The sequence below is a fragment of the Telmatherina bonti genome (genome assembly GCF_933228915.1).
Source record: "Telmatherina bonti genome assembly, chromosome: 23".
NCBI classification, from domain to species: domain Eukaryota; kingdom Metazoa; phylum Chordata; class Actinopteri; order Atheriniformes; family Telmatherinidae; genus Telmatherina; species Telmatherina bonti.
In genome coordinates, this window is record NC_136632.1 from 26,513,633 (window position 1) to 26,540,139 (window position 26,507).

The 26,507-nt window shown below is 43.9% G+C and overlaps 1 protein-coding gene across 1 annotated transcript; it reads right to left on the reverse strand.

Annotated features, from left to right (window-relative positions):
• Positions 1-517: 517 nt before the first annotated feature.
• On the reverse strand, positions 518-21,760 carry myrfl (myelin regulatory factor like; the record flags this gene model as incomplete). The annotated part of the gene is made up of 23 exons (XM_079263425.1): positions 518-610; positions 1,768-1,839; positions 2,083-2,194; positions 5,038-5,112; positions 5,449-5,533; positions 5,642-5,689; positions 5,748-5,933; positions 8,099-8,139; positions 8,226-8,297; positions 8,380-8,541; positions 10,078-10,223; positions 10,411-10,520; positions 12,100-12,208; positions 12,297-12,497; positions 12,620-12,710; positions 12,787-12,897; positions 14,681-14,757; positions 15,003-15,198; positions 15,281-15,541; positions 16,913-17,345; positions 18,806-18,867; positions 19,846-19,939; positions 21,688-21,760. The coding sequence occupies 23 exons, from the start codon at positions 21,758-21,760 to the stop codon at positions 518-520; spliced, it is 2,910 nt and encodes a 969-aa protein (XP_079119551.1).
• Between the last annotated feature and the right edge of the window lie 4,747 nt (positions 21,761-26,507).

A 26,507-nucleotide genomic window follows, 5' to 3' on the forward strand; every position in this document is an offset into this window, starting at 1 on the left:
TTAATTATGAATTCAGAATTTTGTTGTTCAAGTCTTAATTACAGAAAAATGTAAAGTTTGAACATCAAAATTCTTGTTTTTTTTTCTCAGTATTGTAAATTTCAGAAGTCTTTTTTTCTGTTTTGCAAACAAAATCGTAACAAATCAGTTTTACTGTAAGAACAAAAACCAGAAACGTTCACTTCATTCTCGTCACATCTCAGATTCCTGAGGTTGCTTTAAGCTCCGCCCCCCAGCGTTCAGGTATCTTGACAGCCGAGCAGAGTCTCCTCAGGATCCCTCGGCATAGGATAAAGTATATCTTTATGTTTAACAAAAACGAGGTAAAACTGAGCTGGAAATGTTCGGAAAACATATCAGAACGTTCTTCTTCTTCGCCTCTTCCAGCCTTGTTGACCATCATGTTCCCGTATTTGTCGTTCCATATGTCCATCATCCGTTTCCTGGGAGACACATTATTACTATATAAAATCTAAATTTTCATAATTTTTCTGAGTAATTGGTTGTAAATATGTGCCTATGAGTCTGTGCAACGTCTGTAGAATTGGAAGTGGTAGTCTGTGAAGAGCGCCCCCGCATAGTGATGGTCAGTACTGCAGTCTGCTTGACCCTGAAGAGAGAAACATGTTATTATTTTTATGTTTTACAAAACTATTTCCATAACTTTCAACTATTTTTTATAAGACATTGAGAGTTTTTCTTTTCTTTTCGGTAGATAAATATGAAAATATGGAGCAACAATAGACTGGAAAAGTAACTGGTACAAATCAGAAACAACTGAAATCAGTACTGTTGCCTGGCAACAGCTCAGTGAAATGACTGGGTTTAAAAGGAGCATTTCAGAGAAGCAGAGTCTCTCAGAGGGAAAGATGGACAAAGCTTCAACAACCTGCAAATAACTGCATCCAAAAAATGCAGAAAAATTGAGAAAAATGTTCCTCAATGTAAAATTGTGAAGACCATCTACAGCAGGGGGTCCAAAGTTGGTCCTGGAGGGACGATGTCCTGCAGTTTTTTATGCATGTAGTGTTGATGGGAGGAAGCTGGGGTATCTGGAGAAAACCCATGAGGAGAACATGAAAACTCCACGCAGAAAGATCTCTGTTCAAGACCACACATGCAGGTTAAAGCTCCATCATATGTGAAGAGGATCCAGAAACACGCCGTCTTCTCTGGACCAAAGCTCATTTAAAATGTTCTGAGTGGAAACCTGGATGAAGATGTGGAATAGTTTGTGAACAGCATGGACGGTGTGTCCTGCAGACTAAAGAGGAGAGGGAGCATCCAGCTTGTTATCAGCCTGCATCTCTGATGGGATGGGGTTGCATTAGTGCCGATGGCGTGGGCAGCTTCCACATCTGGGAAGCTCCATCAATGCTGAAACATCTGCTCCCATCCAGACAACGTCTCTTTCAGGGAAGACCTTGCAGGTTCCACCATGCTGGACCACATCCTGATGGTGGAACAGGAGAACTGGTCCAGCAGGACCACGCTGAACCACATCCTGATGGTGGAACAGGAGAACTGGTCTGCTGCAGTCCTGACCTCTTCCAGAAGAAGGGATGCTGGAGCTACTTTTTACAGATATATTGCAGCATCAGATTCAATCAAAGGATAAAATGTCTCAGTTTCAACATCTGATATGTTTTTCTACAGATTTTAATGGGAGTTATTGCTTCATGATGCTGAAACTTTCCCCTGCTGGCCTGAAAAAAAACCTGAACTCCTGCATCTGTTCTGGTGAAATACAGAAACAGAAGATCTTACAGCCACTGCCGATCGGAAATGATACGAGCTCTGGTACAGACGAGCCACGTGAAGAGGCCATTCATGCTCCCCCTGCAGAAGCAAGCCACAGACAACACATTTTTCAGCTCAGAGAAGAACACATAAATCTGAAGTCTTAATAAATGCTGGAACTAACAGCTGTTTTTATGATTCATTCGTACATTCACACCTACTGGGATTTTTTCACCTTCTTACAAATAATCACATCACTCAGACAAACACACAGCTACAGCAACAGAAAACTTCTCTCTGAGGTTAAAATAATGCCTTGCTTACCTGCCAGCTGATATTTACCTGCGTATTTGATGGATATCTGTTTTCTGTGACCATGTTTGCGTCCAGCAGAGCAGAGCAGGTGGAGGACTCGTTGGAACGACACAGATGAACCACCAACAACTCTGTAGAACTTCCCAGAAATAAGAACAAGCACAGAAATAAGGACATATTTACTATACGTTCACCTCTTTAGTATAAAGTCACATCAGATTCATAGGAAACAGCTGTTGGCATCAACATGTTTGCTCGTTTCAGAGCTGGAAGCGTCATTTAGCAAAAATGCTATGCGAACATGCTAAAGGCAGAATTATGCTATTATACAGCATTAGCAACCACAACTTTTTAACAAGTAAAAAGTTGTCACTACTAAACGTACTCTGTAAGATTTTCTATAAATATTTAATCATTTACAGGCACGCAAGTTGACAGACAGTCGGAAACTGCGCCGGACACACAAATGATCATTTAAACGTGCTGGTAGGTAAGCGGTAACACCACGGAGACAACATTTGAAAACTTGCCAAGCTAGCTAAATGACTCAACCGCAGTCGCCAGATTATTTAACTTTGTCATGAAACCGGTAGTATGTTGTTTTTGATGTTTGATGTTTTTAATGTTGTTTTTGATTTTTGATGTTTTCCTCAAAAGGAAGACGTGAAATTTTTTTTAAAGCCTAGCAGGATCATCCCTCCGGTGAAAACGTCAACCAACTTCGAGAGCAACGCATCAATTCACTTATTCTCTGTGAAGGTATGTGGACTATCGGCAGAGTGCGGTAAAATGGCTGCGTAGTGATCTGCTTTTTTACGTAAAAGATTTTATATGAGGGAACAGACTGTGCATGTGCGAACGCACATCATTCTGGTTACATGAGAGGAAAAGGCAGAGCAGCCATGTGAATTCATTAAGAGACGTTGGTGACGTTGGGGAGTTAGCAAGATGGGAAAATAGCGCCCCCTATTGGCTCCTCCCCCATCCTGGCTCCTCCCCTACATTGGCTCCTCCCCTACATTTTTCCACCAACGATTTTCTCTTTCTCGGCTGTTTAGCAGGAGGAGACAAATAAACCGAGCCGGGTCGGGAAATCCTTCCTGCATTTTCTCAGCCATGTTTGCCTTCCGAGTTTCTTCTTCACTACTTTGTATTTTCATCCTAACACGCTGTTTATATTCAGGGTGTGGCTATCAGGTATGTGCTGCTGGAGGGGGAGGAGGGGAGCCGGGAGAAGAAGCTTACGGAATATAAGAAATGAACAACTCCATTTGGGTCGGAACGTTTGGATTGGTCAGAGTTTTTACAGATTTACAGTAAACTGAGGGGTCTAAGTAGATTTCTTATTGTTAATGATTACAGAATGTATAGACTAGAGTAACATGTCTGAGTGATGAGCAACATCATCTATTATAGCTTTAAATGCCATCAGTTTCAAATCAATAAGTACTACACTACTACACAATTTAATAATTTCATTTAGATTGCTGGGATAGACTCCAGCTTCCTGTGACCCTGAACTTGACTGAACGGTTAAAAAAAAAAGGATAAATGGATGGATGAACGAACGGAGGGATGGATAGATGGATAAATGGATGGATGAACGAACGGAGGGATGGATGGATGGATGACCGGACAGACGGACGGAAGGATGGATGGATGGATGGATGAACGGATGGACTAATGGATGGATGAATGGAGGGATGGATAAATGGATGGATGAAGGAACGAACGGACGGATGGATGGATGGAGGGATGGATAAATGGATGGATGAGGGGATGAACGGACAGATGGATGGATGGATGAACGGACGGACGGAAGGATGGAGGGATGGATGGATGAATGGATGGACTGATGGAGGGATGGATAAATGGATGGATGAAGGAACGAACGGACAGATGGATGGATGGACGGATGGATGAATGGATGTACGGACGGACGGACGAAAGGACGGACGGATGGATGGATGGATGGATGTAGGGATGGATGTATGTATGGATGGATGGATGAACAGATGAATGGATGGATGGGTTGATGGATAGATGGATGGATAAATGGATGGATGGATGGGTGGATTGATGGATGAACAGATGGATGGATGGATGGATGGATGGATGGATGGATGAATGGACAAATGGATGGATAAATGGATGGATGTAGGGATAGATGGATGGATGTATGGACGGATGAATGGATGGATGGATGGATGGATGAACGGACGGATGGATGGGTTGATGGATAGATGGATGGATAAATGGATGGATGGATGATGAATGGATGGATAAATGGATGGATGGATGGATGAATGGATGGATAAATAGATGGATGTAGGGATAGATGGACGGATGAATGGATGGATGGATGGATGGATGGATGGATGGATGGGTGGATGGGTGGATGAATGGATGGATGGATGGATGAACGGACGGATGGATGGGTTGATGGATAGATGGATGGATAAATGGATGGATGTAGGGATAGATGGACGAATGGATGGATAAATGGATGGATGTAGGGATAGATGGATGGATGAATGGATGGATGAACGGACGGATGGATGGGTTGATGGATAGATGGATGGATAAATGGATGGATGTATGGACGGATGAATGGATGGATGGATGGATGGATGGATGGATGAACGGACGGATGGATGGGTTGATGGATAAATGGATGGATGAACGAACGGAGGGATGGATGGATGACCGGACAGACGGACGGAAGGATGGATGGATGGATGGATGAACGGATGGACTAATGGATGGATGAATGGAGGGATGGATAAATGGATGGATGAAGGAACGAACGGACGGATGGATGAATGGATGGATAAATAGATGGATGTAGGGATAGATGGACGGATGAATGGATGGATGGATGGATGGATGGATGGGTGGATGAATGGACGGATGGTTCCATTTCTTTCTCTCCGCCTTGCCTTGGCGCTGCCTACCCTGACTGAACCACTGAACCTTGCTTACTTCATGAGCAGCGTGACTCTCATGTTTACTGGGACAAACTGGCTAACAGGAACTCTGAAGATGTATCTTCCAGGCCTGGAAAAAAGAACACAGACGTTTTGTTCAAATTAAATGTCTGACTTTATCTTATTTAAACAGTATTTTACACAACACCACTAAGTAGATTAAGCTAAAGTTTTAAATGTACCACTTAATGCAGAGGCATACATTACTTATGTACCGTATGACATCATCAAACAACTGGTAATGATGCAGAAAAAAGCTGCATACTTGTAAAAGGAAAGTGGTTTTAAATCTACACTATTGTGGTAAAAACAAAGATGGTAAGGTTTGGTTAGACTTTACTGTCTCACTACTTTAGAAAGTAAAAGTTGTTTTATAGCCCTGATGAGTCTGTAAGTCTCCACTTACCCACATTCATCTCTCATACAGTATTTGCTGTCAATCACTTGCTGGTTCTCTTTGATCATGAACGTATGGATGGTGGTGTTTGTCCCTGATGGAGGTAGAAAAACAGCTTTTTCCTTATTTTGTCAGGTAAAACTTCACACCAGCAGCAACACAAGCTCCTCCCTGACAACTCCTGCCTTGTTTTATCACTCACAGTCTCCGGCACTTTTCATGCGCTCAGCAAGTCCCTCTTGTTTTATTTCTGCAAAGCAAACATAAAAATAATGAACTGAAACATAAGACGAGTCTGCATAGCGTACCTGAGTGCAGGTGTGAAATTATTTTATCACTTTTAATCCGGAACTTTGCAGCAGAGTCTGAGGCAGAGATGTTGGAGTCAGTGCTGCCCCCTCCTTGTGGAGGGCAGCAGTGCACCTGATCGCAGTACAGCAGGTCACAGAAGTCGACATCTGGAGGCCAGGAACCAGGTGGGCTGGTTGGAGTGACTGGAAGAGACGGGAAATAATTACAGCAAGATAATTAAATGTTGCATTTCACTGTTACTGCTGGAGCTAACAGAAATCATTGGACCTTTTATAATAAATATATTAATTATTGTCTGAATAATTGCAGTCATATTACAGGCAGTAGTTTGATCCACTGCAGTGAGAAGGACTTGATCCTCACTCCTCACAGGATCCTTAGTTTTTTATTTAACGTCAGGAAAAGCTGCGGAGCTTTAAACAGATGTTGAAACAAAGTGGGTCCAGTTCTGAGGAGATTGGAAGTGAAGATGTGGTCTGAAGCCTCTCAGAGCAGCTTTCCATCAAGTCTTCAAGTTGTCTCCAGGATCCTTGAAGGACTTTCAAAACTCTTTGGATGTTTCTTGGACTTCTGTCCAATTCTCCATCCAGATGATCAAACTCTGCTTCAGTAAAGTTCAGGTCCTGGTACTGGAGGATCCGTCCCTACATCGGACCTGTCGAGGTCCTGGTTCTGGAGGACCCGTCCCTCCATTGGACCTGTCAAAGTCCTGGTTCTAAAGGATCCGTCCCTCATTAAAACATGTTACGGTCCTGATTCTGGAAGATCCGTCCCTCCATCAGACCTGTCGAGGTCCTGGTTCAGGATGAGTCCAGTTTCTAACAGCTGACAGAGAATCACCTTGATGCTGCTGAAATCCAGTTTCCTGACCATCAACCTGCCGATCTTTACTGGTTTCCAGAGAAAAGGGATTGAAACGTCTTTCTGACTGGATGCAGGCAAAAAAGAGCTTAAAAAAACCAGTTCAAAACCAGTTGAACACCAGTTTAACACCAGTTTAACACAAGTTCAAAACCAGTTTAAAACCAGTTTAACACCAGTTTAACACCAGTTTAAAACCAGTTTAAAACCAGTTTAAAACCAATTTAAAACCAGTTTAACAGCTGACAGCAGAGTTTCTGTATAGAAACGAAGGCGTCTTCCTGTAAATGGCTGCAATACCCCAACAGATCAATCGGAGTGTGTAACGGATCGATCGGAGCGTGTAACAGATCAATCGGAGTGTGTAACGGAGCGTGTAACAGATCAATCGGAGCGTGTAACGGAGCGTGTAACGGATCAATCGGAGCGTGTAACAGATCCATCGGAGCGTGTAACAGATCAATCGGAGTGTGTAACGGAGCGTGTAACAGATCAATCGGAGCGTGTAACAGATCCATCGGAGCGTGTAACAGATCCATCGGAGCGTGTCACAGATCAATCGGACCATGTAACAGATCAATCGGAGTGTGTAACAGATCAATCGGAGCGTGTAACAGATCCATCGGAGCATGTAACAGATCCATCGGAGCGTGTAACAGATCAATCAGAGCATGTAACAGATCCATCGGAGCGTGTAACAGATCAATCGGAGTGTGTAACAGATCCATCGGAGCGTGTAACAGATCAATCGGAGCGTGTAACAGATCAATCGGAGCGTGTAACAGATCAATCGGAGCGTGTAACAGATCAATCGGAGTGTGTAACGGAGCATGTAACAGATCCATCGGAGCGTGTAACAGATCAATCGGAGTGTGTAACAGATCCATTGGAGCGTGTAACAGATCAATCGGAGCGTGTAACAGATCAATCGGAGTGTGTAACAGATCCATCGGAGCGTGTAACAGATCCATCGGAGCGTGTAACAGATCCATCGGAGCGTGTAACGGAGCGTGTAACAGATCAATCGGAGCGTGTAACAGATCAATCGGAGTGTGTAACAGATCCATCGGAGCGTGTAACAGATCAATCGGAGCGTGTAACAGATCCATCAGAGCGTGTAACAGATCCATCGGAGCGTGTAACAGATCCATCGGAGCGTGTAACAGATCAATCGGAGCGTGTAACAGATCCATCGGAGCGTGTAACAGATCCATCGGAGCGTGTAACAGATCAATCGGAGCGTGTAACAGATCCATCGGAGCGTGTAACAGATTAATCTGAGTGTGTAACAGATCCATCGGAGTGTGTAACAGATCAATCGGAGCGTGTAACAGATCCATCGGAGCGTGTAACAGATCCATCGGAGTGTGTAACAGATCCATCGGAGTGTGTAACAGATCCATCGGAGCGTGTGTGGACAGGCTTTAACGTGGGAATTTGCCTGGATGACGTAACAACCGGTCCGCGCTGGGAGGTGTCAGGTTACCTGTGCTGGTCTGAGGTGTGGTCTGCACCAGGCTGTTGTTGCTGTCACACAGAAACACCAGGTATTACAAACTGCCCCACAAACCCACAACGAGAGGCTGTAAAAGGTCCGAGCGGCGTTTATGTACCTGTTACCAGGAACCAAGTCGCTGTCGTTTCCCTTCAGGTTTAGCAGATACAGAGCAGTGATGAAGATGACGCTGCACACATCAAATGATCACTTCCAGGTTTACAGTTTTCATTTGCACATGAAAACAAAGTTCTGAAGTGGTCTTCCCTCACCAGAAAGCCACGGTGGCCATCAGGGTGAAGACGCTGGCCTTGAAGAATTTGTTCTGCAGACACTGCCTGTGTTTCTGACACGGACCTTCCTTCTGGGCTTTCTCGGGTTTACGCGGTTCAGGACCCGATGCTGTCGACACGCTGCCATGTCTCTGAGGCTTCCTGTTGAGGCAACACAAGAAATCTCACATGAAAGACCAACCAAAGAGGCTGAAACACCAACAATGGATACAGTATGACCAACAGACGACCAACCCACAATGCAATGCTACACTGCATACAAAAAGTGACTTTTTTTTGTAGTCCACTTCCTGTTTGAAACAGGCTGAGACCTGCGTTTATAGGCAGACCAAGTCTCTTTGATCCGAATCAGAATTGGTTTGGCGCGTTCACATTTCCCCAAACGAAGCGACTTTCTGAGCAAACGGACTCGGATTTGGATCAGAACGGTTGATGTGGACGTGTCCCGAGTCGGGGTTGTTGGCAGTAACATTGGAAACTGCAGGGTATTTGGGCCGTTGTTATTTACAGTATATTGGGTATCAGTTTATATATGTATTCATGTCGCCCTGCGATGGACTGGCGAGCTGTCCAGGGTGTACCCTGCCTTTCGCACACAGACTGCTGGGATAGGCTCCAGCTTCCCCTTAATCTCTTAATCAGACTAAGCGGTTAGGATAATGAATGAACGGATGTATTCATGTCTGACTCCTAATTTACATATATGCATCTTATTTGCTGACGATGTGACGTTTTGTGGTGGGATTCATCTGGTGCAGCCTCTGGATATTCTGGAACAGGAACTCTGGATGGTTAACCCACTGGCCGTCTGCTGCATGGGGCTTGATGATCCCAACATTTAGGCTTTGTTTCTGATCCGGTTTATAGTTCTGGTTTCCACATCTAACAGCTTGAGGTCATAAAGGGTTAGACTGCGACTGTCCTTGAATTCCTTGACACCAGTTGCAGCTGGGATGGCTTGACCCCTACGAGGCCACAACGTGACATACAGAAGGAGAAAGCTGAAGTTGGGAATTATATGCATCATCCCTCTACAATCCTAACTGCAGACTCAGTAAAGACTTCCATCAGACCAGTCGGCTGTACTGGTCCTGCCACAACAACACTCCTGTTGCATCAGCAAGGACCTGGTAAAAGTCCAGTAAAATCACTGCTCCACAACAAGTCCTGAGCATAAAAAGGTGTTTTAGGTGAAAACTCCTAAGACTCCTTGCTCTTGCAGGACTTTTCAGAATGTGGGACATCCTTGAACTGTGATTTCTTCTGATAACGGAGCTTCCATCATGATGCAACACACCTTTTATCAGTACGTTTCCATGGTGATGCTGACTTGACAGTATAATCTGTTACAAGCTTCAAATAAAAAAATAATGGTGGGTTCCTGACGCAGTTTCAAATCCAGGTGCAAGACAACAGGAACTATGATGGTTCACGGCTCAAAATGGATCTAAAATGGTCCATTTAGTCAGATTTGGATCCATTCCCACACAGAGGTCTAACGTAGGGCTGAATGTAGGACTTCCACCCCGCAGACAGAGGTTTAAGACCTGCTCGGTGTGGCTTGGTCTTGTTTTCCTGCGTCTGGTTGGTCACAAGGTAGAGTTCGGATTGGTTTTAAACAGTAAAAAGAAACCAGACTGAATCAAACGAATATGGACTGGTAGATGAGACGGATACCCGGAGGAGCGCAGGCTTCCTGTTAGGCTCTTCAGCTTTGCCAGGCGACAGTTCCAGACCTCCAGCTCTTGGATTCGAGTCTCCAGGTCGTCGGTGAGCTTCGATAGGTGCTGCACCGCCCCGACGTTCTCCATGAAGATCTGTTCCTGCAGGAGGAAGAGGACTTACAGTGTTATGCATTAGCTTTTGGTTTGTTGAGCTGTTAAAATCCTTCGTACAGGCTTACCAGTCGTCACACTCACAGGTACGGAGTCTAGATATTGTGTTGATTTGATATCCAGAAGGTATCGGCTTGATTAGGCAACTTAGTTTGGTGAAATGAAGTTTTCCTACCTTGTCCACCATGAGGAAGTTATGTATCCTCTCTCCGTCTGAACAGACGACGTCTCCGACCTCCTTCACCGCCGATGGAAGCAGCTCCTTCACCTCCTGAGCTATCACACCTGAATATCACATGACTGGTCAGAATGTCTCCCACTGGTCAGGAAATCAATTGTTTGTGTTGAGATGAAGCCAAACCGGCCCCATGAGGCGGTGGTCAACCTGTGGGTACGTGAACGGATGGATTGTTCTCTAATTCAAGGTTTAAATCCTTCTTGGATAACATGTAAGGATCACCAGCTGCATGTTCGTTACAGCTTGTTCACAAAATAAAACAACATTTTTAAATTGCCGTTTGCAGACGTTCCCACTGAATGGAAACTCCACCATTAGCTGTAAATCTCGTGAAAAGTTGTCCTGAACGTGACTGTCGGTTACCCGGGTCTCTGGGTTCTCCTGGCCTGCCTCTAGCCGTGGGCGGGCGGGGTCACATTGGCATGATCTCTCTTCTCTGAACACGTTCCATAAATCTGAATGTTCTGCATGAATGTTCTGCATGTGTCACAGTCACTGAGTCATCCAGTTTATTCATCAGCAGCAGGTAGCTCTCTTTTTGTCTTTCTGATTTAACTTGCTAGTTTCTGGTCCTCCTGACAGTCAATGGTTCTGTTCTCCACAGGGACCATGAATCTAGAGTTGGCTTGTGTGTGTGTGTATATATGTATATGTATGTGTATGTATGTATATAGATATGTATATATGTATATATGTATGTATATGTGTGTATGTGTATGCATGTGTGTGTATATGGTGTATATATATATATATATATATATATGTGTGTGTGTGCGAGTGTATATACATATATATGTAGGTGGGTATGTATGTGCATATACGTGTATGCATTGATCTCTTTCTTTTGTTTTCTCTGTTCTCTTTTCTGTTCTCTTTCTGCCCTTTTTCTATCCTTTCCGGTCGGGTCCAGCAGCATAAACTCTGCAATACAAGCTATTATCCAAAACAAGTAGGAAAATAAAATAAGAATCAAGAAATACAAGGGGATCATTACATCTATAAAAGTTCCCCTTGGCAAAATAAATTTGCTCAGCAGAACACAGCATCCAGAACATCAGTCTGCTTGCTTAAATGCTGGACAAGACAAAAAAAAAAAAAAGAAAAAAAGAAAAAAGAAGTGCGGCATTGTTTCAGGACTTTCCACTTGCTGTGGATGATTTTACACGACTTTTGAAAGCCGTTCTCCCTCGTTTATCTTTCCAAGTCCTACAAAAACTCTAAATCTAAAAGTTTCCTGTCTCTGCCTCCGTCCATACAGCGCCATCTTCGTCTGAAGTTAACTGGTCATGTGACCCCTACGTCATGTCCGGTGATGAATAAATGTAAAGAAAAGTGTTTCCACTGTAGCAATACGCCTCGATATGGACACGTCTGAAAAACCTTCTCATGAGAGTGTACAAACGTTTTAGAGACATCTCAGGGGTTTTTCTTCATGTAAATGTTTCTATGACTAGTTTTTACTGGGATATTTAGGTTCTGCACAGTTCTAACGGTGATGGTAACGTAGCTTATGACTGGACTGTGAAACAGCTCAAATGTCTCAGCTTCACACCGTCTGGTTTGTTCGTTTACGCTACGTCCGTGAGCCTGTAAAGTCATGTGACTGAACACAAATGGTTAAAGTACCTGTCTGGTGGGTGTGGTCTATCCCCATGGTGGAGGCGAACTCTGGTTTATAATCGAACTCGATTATCCTCATCTGAGTGATTCTCTTCAGCTGTTGCTCGGAGTCAATCTGACAGACCAACACAGACAGAAGAAATTAAACCAAATCCACATTAATTTACCTTCAAAACATGTTTGAAAAACATTTGATGTGGGACCTCCTGTATGTTCTGCTTTGCACGGCAGTCGGACGGCTGCATGATGGCGCCCATCACCTTGGCGTTACCACAGACAACCAGCGCCTCGTCGGGGGAGTCGGTGTTGATGCCAACTCGACCCTGACAGACCACCGAGTCCTGAACCCCCCCGCGCTGCCAGCAGGAGTCTCCATCCATCTCAAACTGACCTGGGTTAGACGCCTGCGGGAAGAAAACACACTTTAAAGATTTTATTTCAACTTGAGCTTCAGTCTGAAACAGTTGGATCAAAGGATTTCTGACTCAATCGATTCACTGATTATTGGTTTTAAGAATGTTTTTACCCTGACAATGATCCTCTCCGACAGCAGAGCTGTCAGAAGTAAAGTCTCTGATTTTACTGCAGCATAGAGACCAACCACCATCTGAAAATACCTGGACAGAAGCATGCCAGTTACCACTCACTCCTTCAGTCAGTCACTCATTCAGTCGTTCATTCATTGAGTCATACCTCTGGTCAGGGTTGGGCTTGCCTTTCTTCCTCATGTTGTTAGCAGTTGTCTCTGTGAAGTGCAGTCTGCCGAGTGTTACTTTGGTTATTTTGCCTCCAGGAAGGCTGACCCTGGAGAGTCACAGCTCATTGTTTTTAGAGAACATCGATGTTTTAGCGTTAAAACTTCACTGACTGACTTAGAACACAAAGCAAGGACATGTGCGGTCTAAGAGGTGCTTTTCAAAACTATCCGCCATCATGTTTACCTCTGATCTTATGTTCATGCTCTTGTTTGCATGAGCGCCTTCAGCATTCAAGTAAATATTGCAACTTGCACACTCAACACCTTACCAAAGCAAGCGGCCTACATGCCAAACAATGCATGGCAGCCATGACATGTACATGCTAACAGCAAGTATGTCCGGGGTCTACCGTGTCGAGTTGGCATGTTGAATTATTGACTTGAAAGTGAGAGGTACTAATTAAAACACGAGATTGGAGGTAAACACGATGGTGGATAGCTTTGATGAGCATCTCTCAAACCTTGTTCATAACTCCCAGAATCTTTATGTTGTTTTCTCACGTTGAAAAGGGACAAACACACCTGCTGTAACGGTTAGCAACAGACCGGTAAACTGTCGTTTACAGAAATGATACAAAAATACCATGTGACCATCAGAATTTCACTATTCCAGAGTCCTCTCACTGTGTACGGCCTGCTAGTAGTGACAATCAGCAACGTTTTGGCCGTATTGTGCTGCCGTTGTTTTCAGTAGTACAGACTAATCTGAACACATACCGGAAGCAGACTGTCACAAGGTTAGGGTTAGGCCATTTTCACAGGAGCAATTTTGTGTCTCCAAATGGGGATTGACCATAGACTGTGTATGAAAGATGGACAGAGCCTCCGGCGGTTCAAAGTGAAGCCTATCCGAAGTGCATAAAACCGCAGTTCCCATTTTATCCACTAGAGGGTGCAAAACAAACCAAATCCCCATAGACTCCAATGTTAAAAAGACCAACTTCACAGCAGAAATAAACATGTTTACAGCAGAAATAAACATGTTTACAGCAGAAATAAACATGTTTACAGCAGGAATAAACATGTTTACAGCAGAAATAAACATGTTTACAGCAGGAATAAACATGTTTACAGCAGGAATAAACATGTTTACAGCCTGGTACAAAAATCCATTTTAGGTTTAATAGGTCACGTTTACCTTCATGACAACTGTGGGGGGAGTGAATTTTTTTCTAACTTGCCCGTTTAAAAGTAATTTAATTTCGAAGTTCGACATATTTAGGGGCGTGTCCTTTTGATTGGCAGGTACTCAATCTCCCGCTTCAAGTCAGAAGAACGTAGAACAACCGTGGTTTTAAGCCAGTTAACAACGTGACTTAGCTTTAGCCCGCTTACCTCCGTTAGCTGGTTAGCTCCTGTTATCTCCGGGTTAGCTTGGTTAGCTCTTAGCTACAGAAAGCTTGGAGTTCGCTAGATGTCAATCATCCACCATGACGCTCACAGCCCCCCTCTCAGCTCCACCTCTTTGCTCATATTTGTATTTTCCACGCATGCCCCTGCCAAGATGGTGATGGTAGGAACCACCCACCGAGCTTCAATTCAGCTCTTCAGAAACCTACGGGTGACGTCACGGAGGCTCCGCCCATCTTTATAAACAGTCTATGCGATTTACGCCATGTTAGAGCCCCTAGTGGATGGTGGGGGAACTGCATTTCTTGTTTTACTTTTAACCTCTGAGGCTGCGGCTTGGTAACAATCAGTGAAAGTAGAAAGTCACCATAAGGTTCTTTACTTAATCCTCTATAAGTTAAAGTTCAGTGAAGAGCCTCTTTCCTCTGTTGTGAAGGGAAACTACGACTGGAAACACTGGTTGCTTGTTGGGAATCGTACCTGACAGGGTGGAAGGGCTTCTTGCTGCGGTCTGGTTGAGACTGTTCTATGGTCACCAGATGACTGCAACTTTCCAGCTGTAGGAGACACACTGGATTACTAGAAATACCATCATCAAATGGTCTATATTCCCGTTATTAGCTGTTCACCAAATAACTAATGAGGCAGTCAGACCTTGTTGGTGGTCTGGACTAGACCTGACTCATAAGGACTGGGAACATCCAGCTGTTTCTATTCAGAACAAACAGCAGCTTTGCTTTGCTTCCAGTCTTCAAGACTCTCGCTCCATGTAGAAAACATAAAAATCCTGTTGGCTGCACACCTTAACCCCAAACACATTGATCTCAAAGTGGTCCACTTCTTGCAGTCCGCTGGGAGTTCTGACATAATGTGGCTCTGCAGTCACACCAATGTGGACGGTGACCTGAAAGTGGTTCTTCTTCTGGCAAACAAAGGCTTCATCAACTGGAGAGTAGTTGAAGCCTTTATCTGTATCAACACGGTAGGCAAGAGGAGACCTACAACACAAAGAAAGTGTTTTCTGCAGGTGCATCTCCATAGCAACTAGCCAGACTGAAATTTAGCCAGTCATGTACTCACAGCGTCTGGTAGCTGCTGTCGTATAAAGTGCTCCATTGCTCCGGACTGTAATGCTCCCAAGTCAGCAGCTGGGAGGATGCGAGACCCAATCCGCTGTCACGGTTCCTCACGCCACTCTTGCTAGTCCCATCACCTTCATAGCAGGACGAATCAGCTGCTGGAAACGGTTCCCCACACTCGGATCGCCTCCTCTTTTTACTGTCCGGAGAATTACAGGACGACCAGAGATTCAGGGCACAAATGGAAAAAACCATCTTACAACTCAGATTTAATCCATATGGTGTCCATCTATACATCTCTTACATTAACCCAATTTTCTCAGTTCCCTATCCTGCATGTTTTATAGGCAACCCTACTTGAACACACCTGGATGAAATAAAGGATTCGTTAACAAGCTGCAAAGAACCTGATGAGGAAGTTCAATAATCTGGCTCAGGTGCTTTGGAGGAGGATCATGTCTAAAACATGGAGGGCAGGGGGGCCTGATGACCGGAATTGAGGAACACTGCATTAACCCTTTGATGCCTGCTGACTGTGACGCCGATAGAAATGCTGTTTTCTAGAATATGCATGGTGGAGAATTTGCAAATGATCCACTTCACTAAACATGACTGACTTTTCCAACAAACAACCACTCACTGGGAAATAAGAAAAGACTCATTACATATTTATATATACATAAATTGTAATTACCAAGTTAGCCTCTGTTATAAACATGAAAAGAAAATGATACAGCTGTATTTTAGAATATATATATATTATAGAATATTTATAATGATATATATATATTTTTTTAAACAGGAAAAAAAACTAAATAAAAGTCAAATAACATTTAAAAATAAAAAAGGTGTAAAAATATACATGCTTAAGGGACTTTGAGTGTTGCTGTTCGTGCGTATGACGTGTCTGGATCAGATCAACTTTGTACGGCATGTTTTAGGGATTTTGCTACTCCAACACACCGACAGCGATTCAAGCCACAACTTTTGAGACTTTTGTAAAGGTTAACCTCTTAATAAAAACATTTTTAAAAAAAAGGGGAAAAAAGATTAGGATAAACAAAATTAGTATGAAAACATTAAATAAAAAAAGTATGTGAAATAATACCTAAAGCAAAGGTAAAACGAATAAATAAAATTGATCAGCCCTTCAATGCAGTTTCAGACCTTTTGCAGGACTTTATGGTAAAACCTTTGTTCAAAACTGTGTTGAACACAATGTGATAAGCCTCTTCTGCCCCCCTGCTAGACACCTTTAGCACTACAATATTTCTGAAATCACAGTGAAAATCAATACAACAGCAACAGACGTGTGGTTAAAGGGCCAAATAAAAAGACCTGGGATTAAAAGAAATGATTTTTCTTTACTGGGTCAGACTTTAAACAGCTAACTAGATGAGAAGAAATAAAACTCAAAAAGACCAGAAGTGTCATTAACTGGTATCAAGGTGAACACATGACTCGTTTATTTAAATGAGACATCTGAGATCCGGTTTGAAGGGATTGATGCACATTTTTTCCAAAGAAATAACATCAACTTCTTTATAAACCATATATTGATTATCTATTTCTAAACTGTCCAACAACAGTCTCCTCGTGATGTTGGCAGATCGGTAGACCGAACAGTTCTTACCTGGTGCCAGGTGTGGAGACGGGGCCCACAGGACAGTCTGAAGGTGTCGGAGGGACATTTAGGACCATGCTTTGATCAGTAATGGGTGGAACGTAACTATAGGAGGGAGGTAGAGGTGGTGAGGGAGGCGTGGGGGGGGTGTAACCTTGTGAACACCTCCCTGGAAGGTAGTGTTCACATGAATTGTGTGTGAAGTGGTGCGGGGGGGCAGGGGGAGTCCCAGCTTTAATGTAAGAGTTTGTAAGGCCCAAACCGCAGAGCTGATCATGGGTCAGCAGGTTAGCGTGGGGGAGCACCGAACCGCCATCTTTAAACAGACAAGATGAAGATCCAGCCAGTAAGTGAGGGTCGGAGGGGGCGGAGCCTCGGTTCTTAAAGGACGAAGACGGGAGCTCCCGCTGGGTCGACCAATTGGATTGTTCACAGCTAAGATCTGCAAGTTAGAAAAGTAACACTCAGAAGCTTTGAAACCATCATCCCTCTTCCACATGAATGTCTGGAGCGATGCGGCTAGAAAAACACTGAATCATTTCATCTTTTATGAAGCTTATCTCTGCAAAGGTCAGTGAAGCAGAATAAAAAGGTTTTAGAGCAATGATTCAGGAAAAGTCTCCAAAATGATCATTCTTGTACCATCTGCTGTAAAAGTGCTGCAACTGGGTTTAGTTGAGCTCTGAGCCCAAAACGGTACGTTGGAGTTGCTTCAAACTGGAAAACGAGAGATGTTGGAGGATAAAATCAGTTTATAAACACAATAACATCCTGTTTCAGTTGGTAAAGATTGTCAGTGAATGTACAGGTGTGAACACAAAGCTGTCAAACCACCAGAAAACTGGCAGGTGTATAAGAGTTACAGGGCCAGTAGCAGCCGGGCGATGCTGATCAAATGTGTTTGATTCACTGATCAGCATCTATGATCTCTTCTGTAACAGCCGGATTCAGATGCGTCATGGAGGAAAGACATCAGCAATGACTTTAGAGCAGCAACTGCTGCTGTTCATCATCTGGGAAGGTTTATAACGTCACTTACAAACTGTTATACAGCATTCAAAACAGCCGACGTCCCAACCGGTCCAGACCATCAGACTCTCCAGGGATCAGATAGCAGGTTAGGGTGCAGGACAGTCCAGTTAGACAAAAACTGAACCAGTATGGTTTGTATGGGAGGGTTGCAGGAGAAAAAACTACAAGGCAGCAGAGTGCAGGCTGGCAAAGCTGCATCTGAACAAACCACCAGGCCCCACCAACGTGGAACATGCGATGTTCATTCATTTAACACCCTGAGAACATAGACAGGATCTGTTCTGAGATGCATCTGACTAAAAACAAAGCCGTCACCATCAGCAGCCAATCCCGTCTTTTCATGGAGTTTGTGATGAAGCCGTCTTGTTGCATCTACAGAGCTCCCACCAATAAAACAGCCCAGACATTTATTCCTTCAGCTGTCAGGCTACTGAATATCCACTGCAGTCGAGCAGTAAGTGATATTTTATCCATTGTCTTGTATTTCTGATCATTTTTAAAAAGTATTGATAGGTTTTCAGAACTCTTGTCTGCTTGGACTGCAAGTTCCAACCCTGTGGTTCCAACTTATTTAGATATAAGTGAGCTGCTAATGAATTTGCCTTTGGGATCTATAAAGTGGTCTGAATCTGGAAGGGCTGGGCTTGTTCTGCAGCCAGAGGAGCTGGAGTCGCTGTGGGGAGCACCAACCCTGCTGGAGTCCATGTGACAGCTGAAACAGGATGCAGCAGGTCTACAGCAGAATGGCTGAAAGGAGAAGACTCAAGGCGTTGAGGTGTTCCAGAGCTCCGGCTGGTTGACATGCAGTGGTGAGACCTTCAGGAACAAACTGCCACAGAACAAGATAACTTCATGCTGGGTCAAAGGTACCTGGTATCTGTGGGGGTGAACAAGCCTCAGAGCTGGAATCAGGAGGAGACTCGGGGAGGATGCTGGGAAACAAAAGCAAAGAAGAATTTATATGTGAAAGAATTTAGTTTGACTCGGCAGGCAGACCACAGAGGTTGTTGCTGGATATACGGAGGTTATATTAACACTATGCACTCGGCTAGCAACGCCGCTTCATGCATTAAAACTGTCCTGAGATAATGCATTAACGTTATTGCTGTGTTTTAACCAAAGACGTATATGAAAGATGGACGGAGCCTTCAGCAGTAAAAAAATGAAGCTTATGCGGAAGTGCATAAAACTGCAGTTCCCCCTTCATCCACTAGGGGCTGCAAAACAGACCAAATCTCCATAGACTCCCATGTTAAAAAGACCAACTTCACAGCAGAAATAAAGATGTTTACAGCAGAAATAAAGATGTTTACAGCAGGAATAAACATGTTTACAGCAGGAATAAACATGTTTACAGCCTGGTTCAAAAAGCCATTTTAGGTTTAATAGGTCAGGTTTACGTTCATGACAACTGTGGGGGGAGTGAATTTTTTTCTAAGTCCTCTGTTTTAAAGTAATTTAATCTCAAAGTTCTGCATATTTAGGGGCGTGTCCTTTTGATTGACAGGTACTCGATCTCCCGCTTCAAGTCAGAAGAACGTAGAACAACCGCGGTTTTTAGCTGGTTAACAACGTGACTTAGCTTTAGCCCGCTTACCTCCGTTAGCTGGTTAGCTCCTGTTATCTCCGGGTTAGCTCAGTTAGCTTTTAGCTACAGAAAGCTCGGAGTTCACTTGATGTCAATCATCCACCATGACGCTAAAAGCCCCCCCCCCTTTCAGCTCCACCTCTTTGTCCATATTTGTATTTTCCGGGTGAAACGACACGCATGTCCCTGCCAAGATGGTGATGGTAGGAACCGCCCACCGAGCTTCAATTCAGCTCTTCAGAAACCTACGGGTGACGTCACGGAGGCTCCGCCCAGCTTTTATATACAGTCTATGGTTTCAACGCGTTTGTGTGAAACGTACAAGCTGTTGGGGTCCATGTCGTTACGGAGGTACTGCTCCAGGATGCTCGTATCTACGGTGACAGAACTGTCCAGCACACCACGGACATCCTGACCTGCACACAGAAGCACAAACACACATGAAGTTACTTTAATGTCATCATTCCATAAACTGTCTTATTTAAATAATGTTAGGAACTCTTCTGAACACAATTTGTATGACATACACCCTCTACATAGATAAGGATATCCAAGCACAGACACCGTGAGTATGACCCGTTAACCTGCTGCCAACGGGTTAGTTTTCAGGTCAAAGGTTGCAGAAAATCTGATTTTTCAGACACCTGGAACGTTGTCTTCCAGGACATCTCGAAATGCCTGAACTCTTCTGGAAAGTCAGGAAAACTCATCCTGGAATTCCTGAAAGTGTCTTAAAGGCCCAGTGTGTAAGAACTGCTGACTTCTAATGGTTCCAGATTTACAGTGTTAAATGTACGGTGGCTCTCAGCGACCAAAATACCTCCTGACGTGCAGATGCTTTCCTGTTTGGGTGGATCTGGTGGCCTCAGGTGCAGCTATGATGCACTACAGTATGCAGTCTTATATGGTGTTTTTACTTATCCCAGATGGCACTCTAGCTTCTATCAAACAAAGCTGCTCCGGCAGTTGTTTGTCCATTCAGAGACACCGTAGTGGTGGCAGCTTGCATGTATGTGGAAGCAGACCCCCTTCTCAGTTTAATGACACATCACATTTCCTGTTATTGAGCTTTGACTTGATGACATTCTGCACCTTTAAGGCCATTCTCAGAGTTACATCACTTCCTAAGAAACTCAATCCTTCTTAAGTCCTCCTCAGTGCCTTCCAGAACACCTCACAGTTGACAAGTCTTTCCAAAATACGTTCTAAGACGAGCCGACACCTCTCACGGACAAGCAGAAACCCCTCATGGACAATGAAGTCCTCTTTAAGGTCTCTGGAATCTTCTTAAAGATGCTTTGAACATCTTCTAGTGCAGCTTTTGGTGTTGTACCCTAATGGACTTAACACTAACCCTCCACAAGGACTAAAACCAGTTCAGGGAACCATGGGACCTCTTCATGGACAACATAAAACCCTCTGTTGCACCATGAAAACACTTGAACCTCTTATGAACGTTATGAACTTCTTCAGGACGTGCTGAGTCGTCTAAAACTGTGATTCCAAACCCCAAAGATCAGATACAGTGGTGTTTGCAACTCCTCCGACCAGCTTGCGGTCTGCTGGAAGCCAGGTGTTACACCGGAAATTGCAGCCTCAACAATGTGTGCTTTGCTGTGAAACAGATAAGCTGATCCAAGGTAACTTCAAGTAGACATGGCCCCCCTTAAGGACCTCTTCATCAGGCGTGGGCAACTGGTCCTGCAGGGCCGTAGTCCTGCAAGTATTGAGAATTTCCCTGCTGCAACACATCTGACTCAAACTAATGGCTAATTATCAGAATGGTGGAATTTGACATCATGATCTGTTCAAGCACCACTTAAATAACTCTTTGGACCTCCTCGTGGACCTTGAGACCTCCTCAAAGATTGCAGAACATCTGTCATGATAAAACTGCTAGAAGCTTCTTCTTGTCAATGCAGACCGTTTGAAGAGATCTGCTCCTGTTACTCCTTCAGAATCTCTTACAGACTACTGAAACACTTCACAGACTCCAGGATCTGCATCACAGACCAGCTCAGATGCTTCACAGACTTCCGAATCTTCCTCACCTCAACTTTAAAGACTGCAAGAGCATCCTGAAAGACCCCTGAACATCTTTGAAAGCATGTAGGGTTTTCTAGTACCCTTTAAGACAGCCACACTGTGGAGGTTCTTATCTCACCGTTGAAGAACTGCTGCAGTGCCTCGTTCTCCCCCAGAACCTGGACTGGAACTCGGGTGGCTGCTGGATCCATGTTGCCCAGCAGGGGGCGCCGTGGCAGAGGGGCCACAGCTGGACGAATCAGATATAATGAAGCTGGAAAAACAAGGGAAAACAAATGTTTTTAGTTTTGCCTGCATCCTGCTGTGACTGGAAAAAGCTTTATTTTATTCCTTTACATAAAAAGTCCAACGGCATGTTGATTTATGGTGCCTTCATAGCCATAGACTATATATAAAAAGATGGGCGGAGCCTCCGTGACATCACCCGTAGGTTTCTGAAGAGCTGAATTAAACACGGTTCCTACCATCGCATCTTGGCAGGGGAATGCGTGTCAACTCTCCCGGGGGAAATACAAATATGGGCAAAAAGTTGGAGCTGAGAGGGGGACTGTGAGCCTCATGATGGATGATTGACATCAAGCGAACTCCGAGCTTTCTGTAGCTAAGAGCTAACAGAGCTAACCCGGAGATAACGGGAGCTAACCAGCTAATGGAGGTAAGCGGGCTAAAGCTAAGTCACGTTGTTAACCAGCTAAAAACCGCAGTTGTTCTACATTCTTCTGACTTGAAGTGGGAGATCGGGTACCTGTAAATCAAAAGGACACACCCCTAACCATGCTAATTTTTGAGATTAAATGACTTTTAAACGGGCGAGTTAGAAAAAAATTCACTCCCCCCACAGTTGTCATGAAGGTAAACCTGACCTATTAAACCTAAAATGGATTTTTGAACCAGGCTGTAAACATGTTTATTTCTGCTGTAAACATGTTTATTTCTGCTGTGAAGTTGGTCTTTTTAACACGGTAGTCTATGGGGATTCTCTCTGTCTTGCAGCCCCTAGTGGATGAAGGGGGAACTGCAGTTTTATGCACTTCTGCATAGACTTCACTTTGAACCGCCGGAGGCTGTCTACATCTTTCATATCCAGTCTATGGTCATAACTGTTTCTGTTTGTTCTGTCCTCCAACAGGACGTTTGAGCAATTCCCCTGCTCACGGGAAAACATTTATTTTTTAATGTCTCTCATACTGTGTGACAACTTAAAGGTAGAGTATGTAAGATTTTCAATATTTTCAAAATAAATTAACTAAAAAAATAACTACAATCATAATTAGATAGTTTTTTAAACATTTAGGTTCCAGTCTATTAAATTACAAGTTTAATTAATGACAGAGACCCTTCTTGAATGTTTTCTGACCAGTAAAAAAAAAAAAAAAAGTACTTTTTTCCACCAGTAGGGGGAGTATAAGCCCATTTATTGCAGAGCGGCTCTGAGCTACAGCTCACAAGCGATTCCTGCCCTCATTGGAGCTGGCAAGGAGGAGGGTTAGGGGGGAGTTTTGCTCATTACTGCCAACCTGTGGTCATTTGTGGAGGTAGCAGTTTTGTGGTTTTGCTCACGACCTGGTGTTTGCCACCTGGTGGTGGAAAGAATCGCCTTGAAATCTTACCTACTCTGCCTTTAACCCATCCGGGTAGGAATAACAACAACAAAGCAACTCATATAGCTACATCTCTTTTTTTCCCAAAAATAATTTTTTTTTTCTTTTCTGAGCAATATACTTGCATTAACATGTGAACACAGTAACAAGAACATATTTTCCATTTTCTATTAAACTTCACTCCATGTGCTCTAACACTCTTTTCCCATACCCTAAGAACTCACAAAGTCATTCAGGTGGTTTGGACGATGTACCGCACGTCCTGACCTTGTAGCAGTCCTTGGACACATGGAGTTTGGGGGTACCGGGACAAGCCCTGTCTCTGATTGAGACAGTTCTGGTGTGTCTGGTTGTCCCTCCACACTTTTCCTCAGATGGTGTCGATTCTGCCTGAGAACATTGCCTGTGTCCAACACAACCGAACAGGACCTGTTTCCAAGTGGAGTACTCACTGTGGCCCTTCTCCATACAGCGTTTTGTTTAAAAGGCTGCACACGCACCTCATCACCTGGCCTCAATGAATCCATGTCCTTAGCAGTCTTGTTGTAGTATCTTGCTAGTCTCTGTTGGTTCTTTATGAGACCTGACCAGTTGTTAGTCAGTATTGGCTCCAGTAGGCCGTCGCTGATTGGTAAAAGGGTCCTTGTTCTCCTGCTTAACAGCCTCTGTGCAGGGCTTGTGTCCAAACCTTGGGTTGGGGTGTTGCGATGGTCCAAAATAGCCAGATATGGGTCTTGTCCAGCCAGTTTTGCCTTCCTCATTAGATGTTTGGCCGTTTTCACTGCTGATTCTGCCTTACCGTTACTTTACGGATATCAAGGCGAGGAAGTTTTGTGTGAATTCCCATTTGTGACTGAAATCAGCAAACTCGACGGAACTGAAGTGTGGTCCATTGTCCGAAAAGACAGTATCTGGAATGCCCTGGCATGCAAAGTGAGCTTTTAGCTTGCGTATTACCATGGCTGACCTTGTATCAGGCAAGTAATCCACCTCCCAGAAATTGGAGTAGTAGTCCACAGTCACTAAATACTCTTTGTTGTCAAATGTGAACAAATCTGTTCCAACTTTAGCCCATGGCCTCGTAACAATCTCATGTGGGTGTAGCGTCTCTTTTTGTTATCTAATGTTCACGGATTGACAAGTATGGCATTTTGCAACATGCTTTTTAATGTGGTCAGTCATGTCCTGCCAATAAACACAGTACCTTGCCCTCCTGAGGCACCCCTCTGTGCCAAGGTGAGAAGAGTGAATCCGCTCAGGAATATCCTTTTGGAGCAAGTCTGGGATCACAACTCTCTCGCCTTTAAAAACAAGTACATTTTGGGTACTCAGCTGGTCCCGTAATGAGTAAAAATGTGTTTATTTGAACAGGTACATTGTTTTTTTCTTTTGTATAGTTCTGATCAGAGTCTGTAGTCTGGGGTCTGACTGCGTCGCTGTGCGTATGTTGTCCATCCTTTCAGCTGATATTGGCAGCTGACATTGTCCAACATATTAACACACTCAGTCTCCAACTCAGTCTGGCTTTTGCTTGCATTTTCTAGGTATGCTCTACTTAAAGTGTCTGCGAGTAGCATGTCACGTCTGGGAACATATGTGATGTTCACATCATATGTTTGTAATCTAAGAAACATGCGCTTTAGTCTCTTTGGCGCATTTACCAGAGATTTTCTCATGATTGTCTCTAGGGGTTTATGGTCTGAATTCTGACCAGACGACCATAGGTGTACTGGTGAAACTTTTCCATGCCGACATTCCAGCCAGACATTCTTTTTCAATTTGTGCATAGCCTCTTTCTATCATTGTCAATGCACAACTGGCATATGCCACTGGCCTGCCCTCCTGTGTTAGAGCAGCTCCTAGCCCTATGTCACTTGCATCACACTGTAACGTCAGTTCTTGCTCTGGGTTGTAGTATTTTAGTACTGGCACTTGTGTTATCTTGTCTTTGATTCGCTTGAATGCTTTGTCCTGCACATCTGTCCATTCCCAGAGACTCTCTTTGTGTGTGAGCTGTCTCAATATTTCACAATCATCTGACAGGTGCTCATAAAACTTTGAAAGATCATTCACTAGTCCTACCAGTCTTTGAGCACTTTTCACGTTTGTTGGTGCAGGCATTTCAGTGACAGCTCGCACCTTCTCTGGATCAACTTTGAGTCCCTCTGCAAATCACCAATGTACGGGACTTCCTGTTTTCTCAGCTTGAGTTTGTCCACATTCAACTTAAGATTTCACTCTCTGCATCTTTCTAGAAAAAGTCTCAAGTTCTTGTCATGGTCTGTCACTACATCTTGTTTTGTCACACCTTCACCTGTGATCAGGATGTCATCCGTGATGATGTAGGTACCAGGCAAGTTTTCTAGGGCCTGTTAGTTTGCACTGAAAAACTTCCGGTGCTGGACTGATGCCCATTGGCATCCTCAGCCACCGGAATCGTCCAAAGGGAGTTGCAAACGTCGTCAGGTAGGTCGATTCTTCCTGTAGTTTTACATGCCAGAAGCCATGTTTTACATTGCACACTGTGAAAACTCTCACCTTTGCCAAGCCTGGTAAGATGTCATCTATCGTTGGAAGTGGAAAATGGCTTCTCTTTCAAGCTTTGTTGAGGGGTCTTGGGTCAATACAAATTCAGGGTTTACCATTGGGTTTCTGCACCGACACCTTACCACTGATCCATTCAGTGCTACTTTTGACAGGTGCAATTATCTGTCTATCCACAAGGTTTGTTATTTCCTCTTTCAGTGGTTTCATCATTGACACCGGGATTCTGCGTTTTGGGAGTTTAACAGGCTGTACTGTTCGGTCTTTTTCCAGTTTATATTCTCCTTCTAGGCAGCCATCACCTGTAAATACATCTTGAAACTCAGTCTTTATGTCTTCCAACTGCCACACGTCTCTCGTCACTGGCTCCCCACTCACAATGCTATCCAGCGTATATATGTTGTCATATTGGACCTGTATGAGTTTCATTGCTTCACTTGCACTGCGGCCTAATAGAGGTGTTTTACAGTCTTGTCCAACAAATTCAAACTCAACTCTGTACTTTTTCTTGTTCCTTGGATTAATCATTTTCACTCTGCACTTGTCTAACAGACACAGCTTTGACTTATTGTACATTACTAGTACCTTGTCAGTATGCTCCAGTTTCACATCTGGGTTCAGCAAGTTGATCCGAATGACGTTGCACGTTGTCCCACAGTCGATCTGGAAGTTCACAATATTTCCATTAATCATCATACCTGCGAAAAGTTGTTCAGTTTTACTGTTTTGTTTCTCCCCAATATGGTTCACTTCTTCTCCTGTCTTTGTTACTGCTGTGACCGTCATTATATCC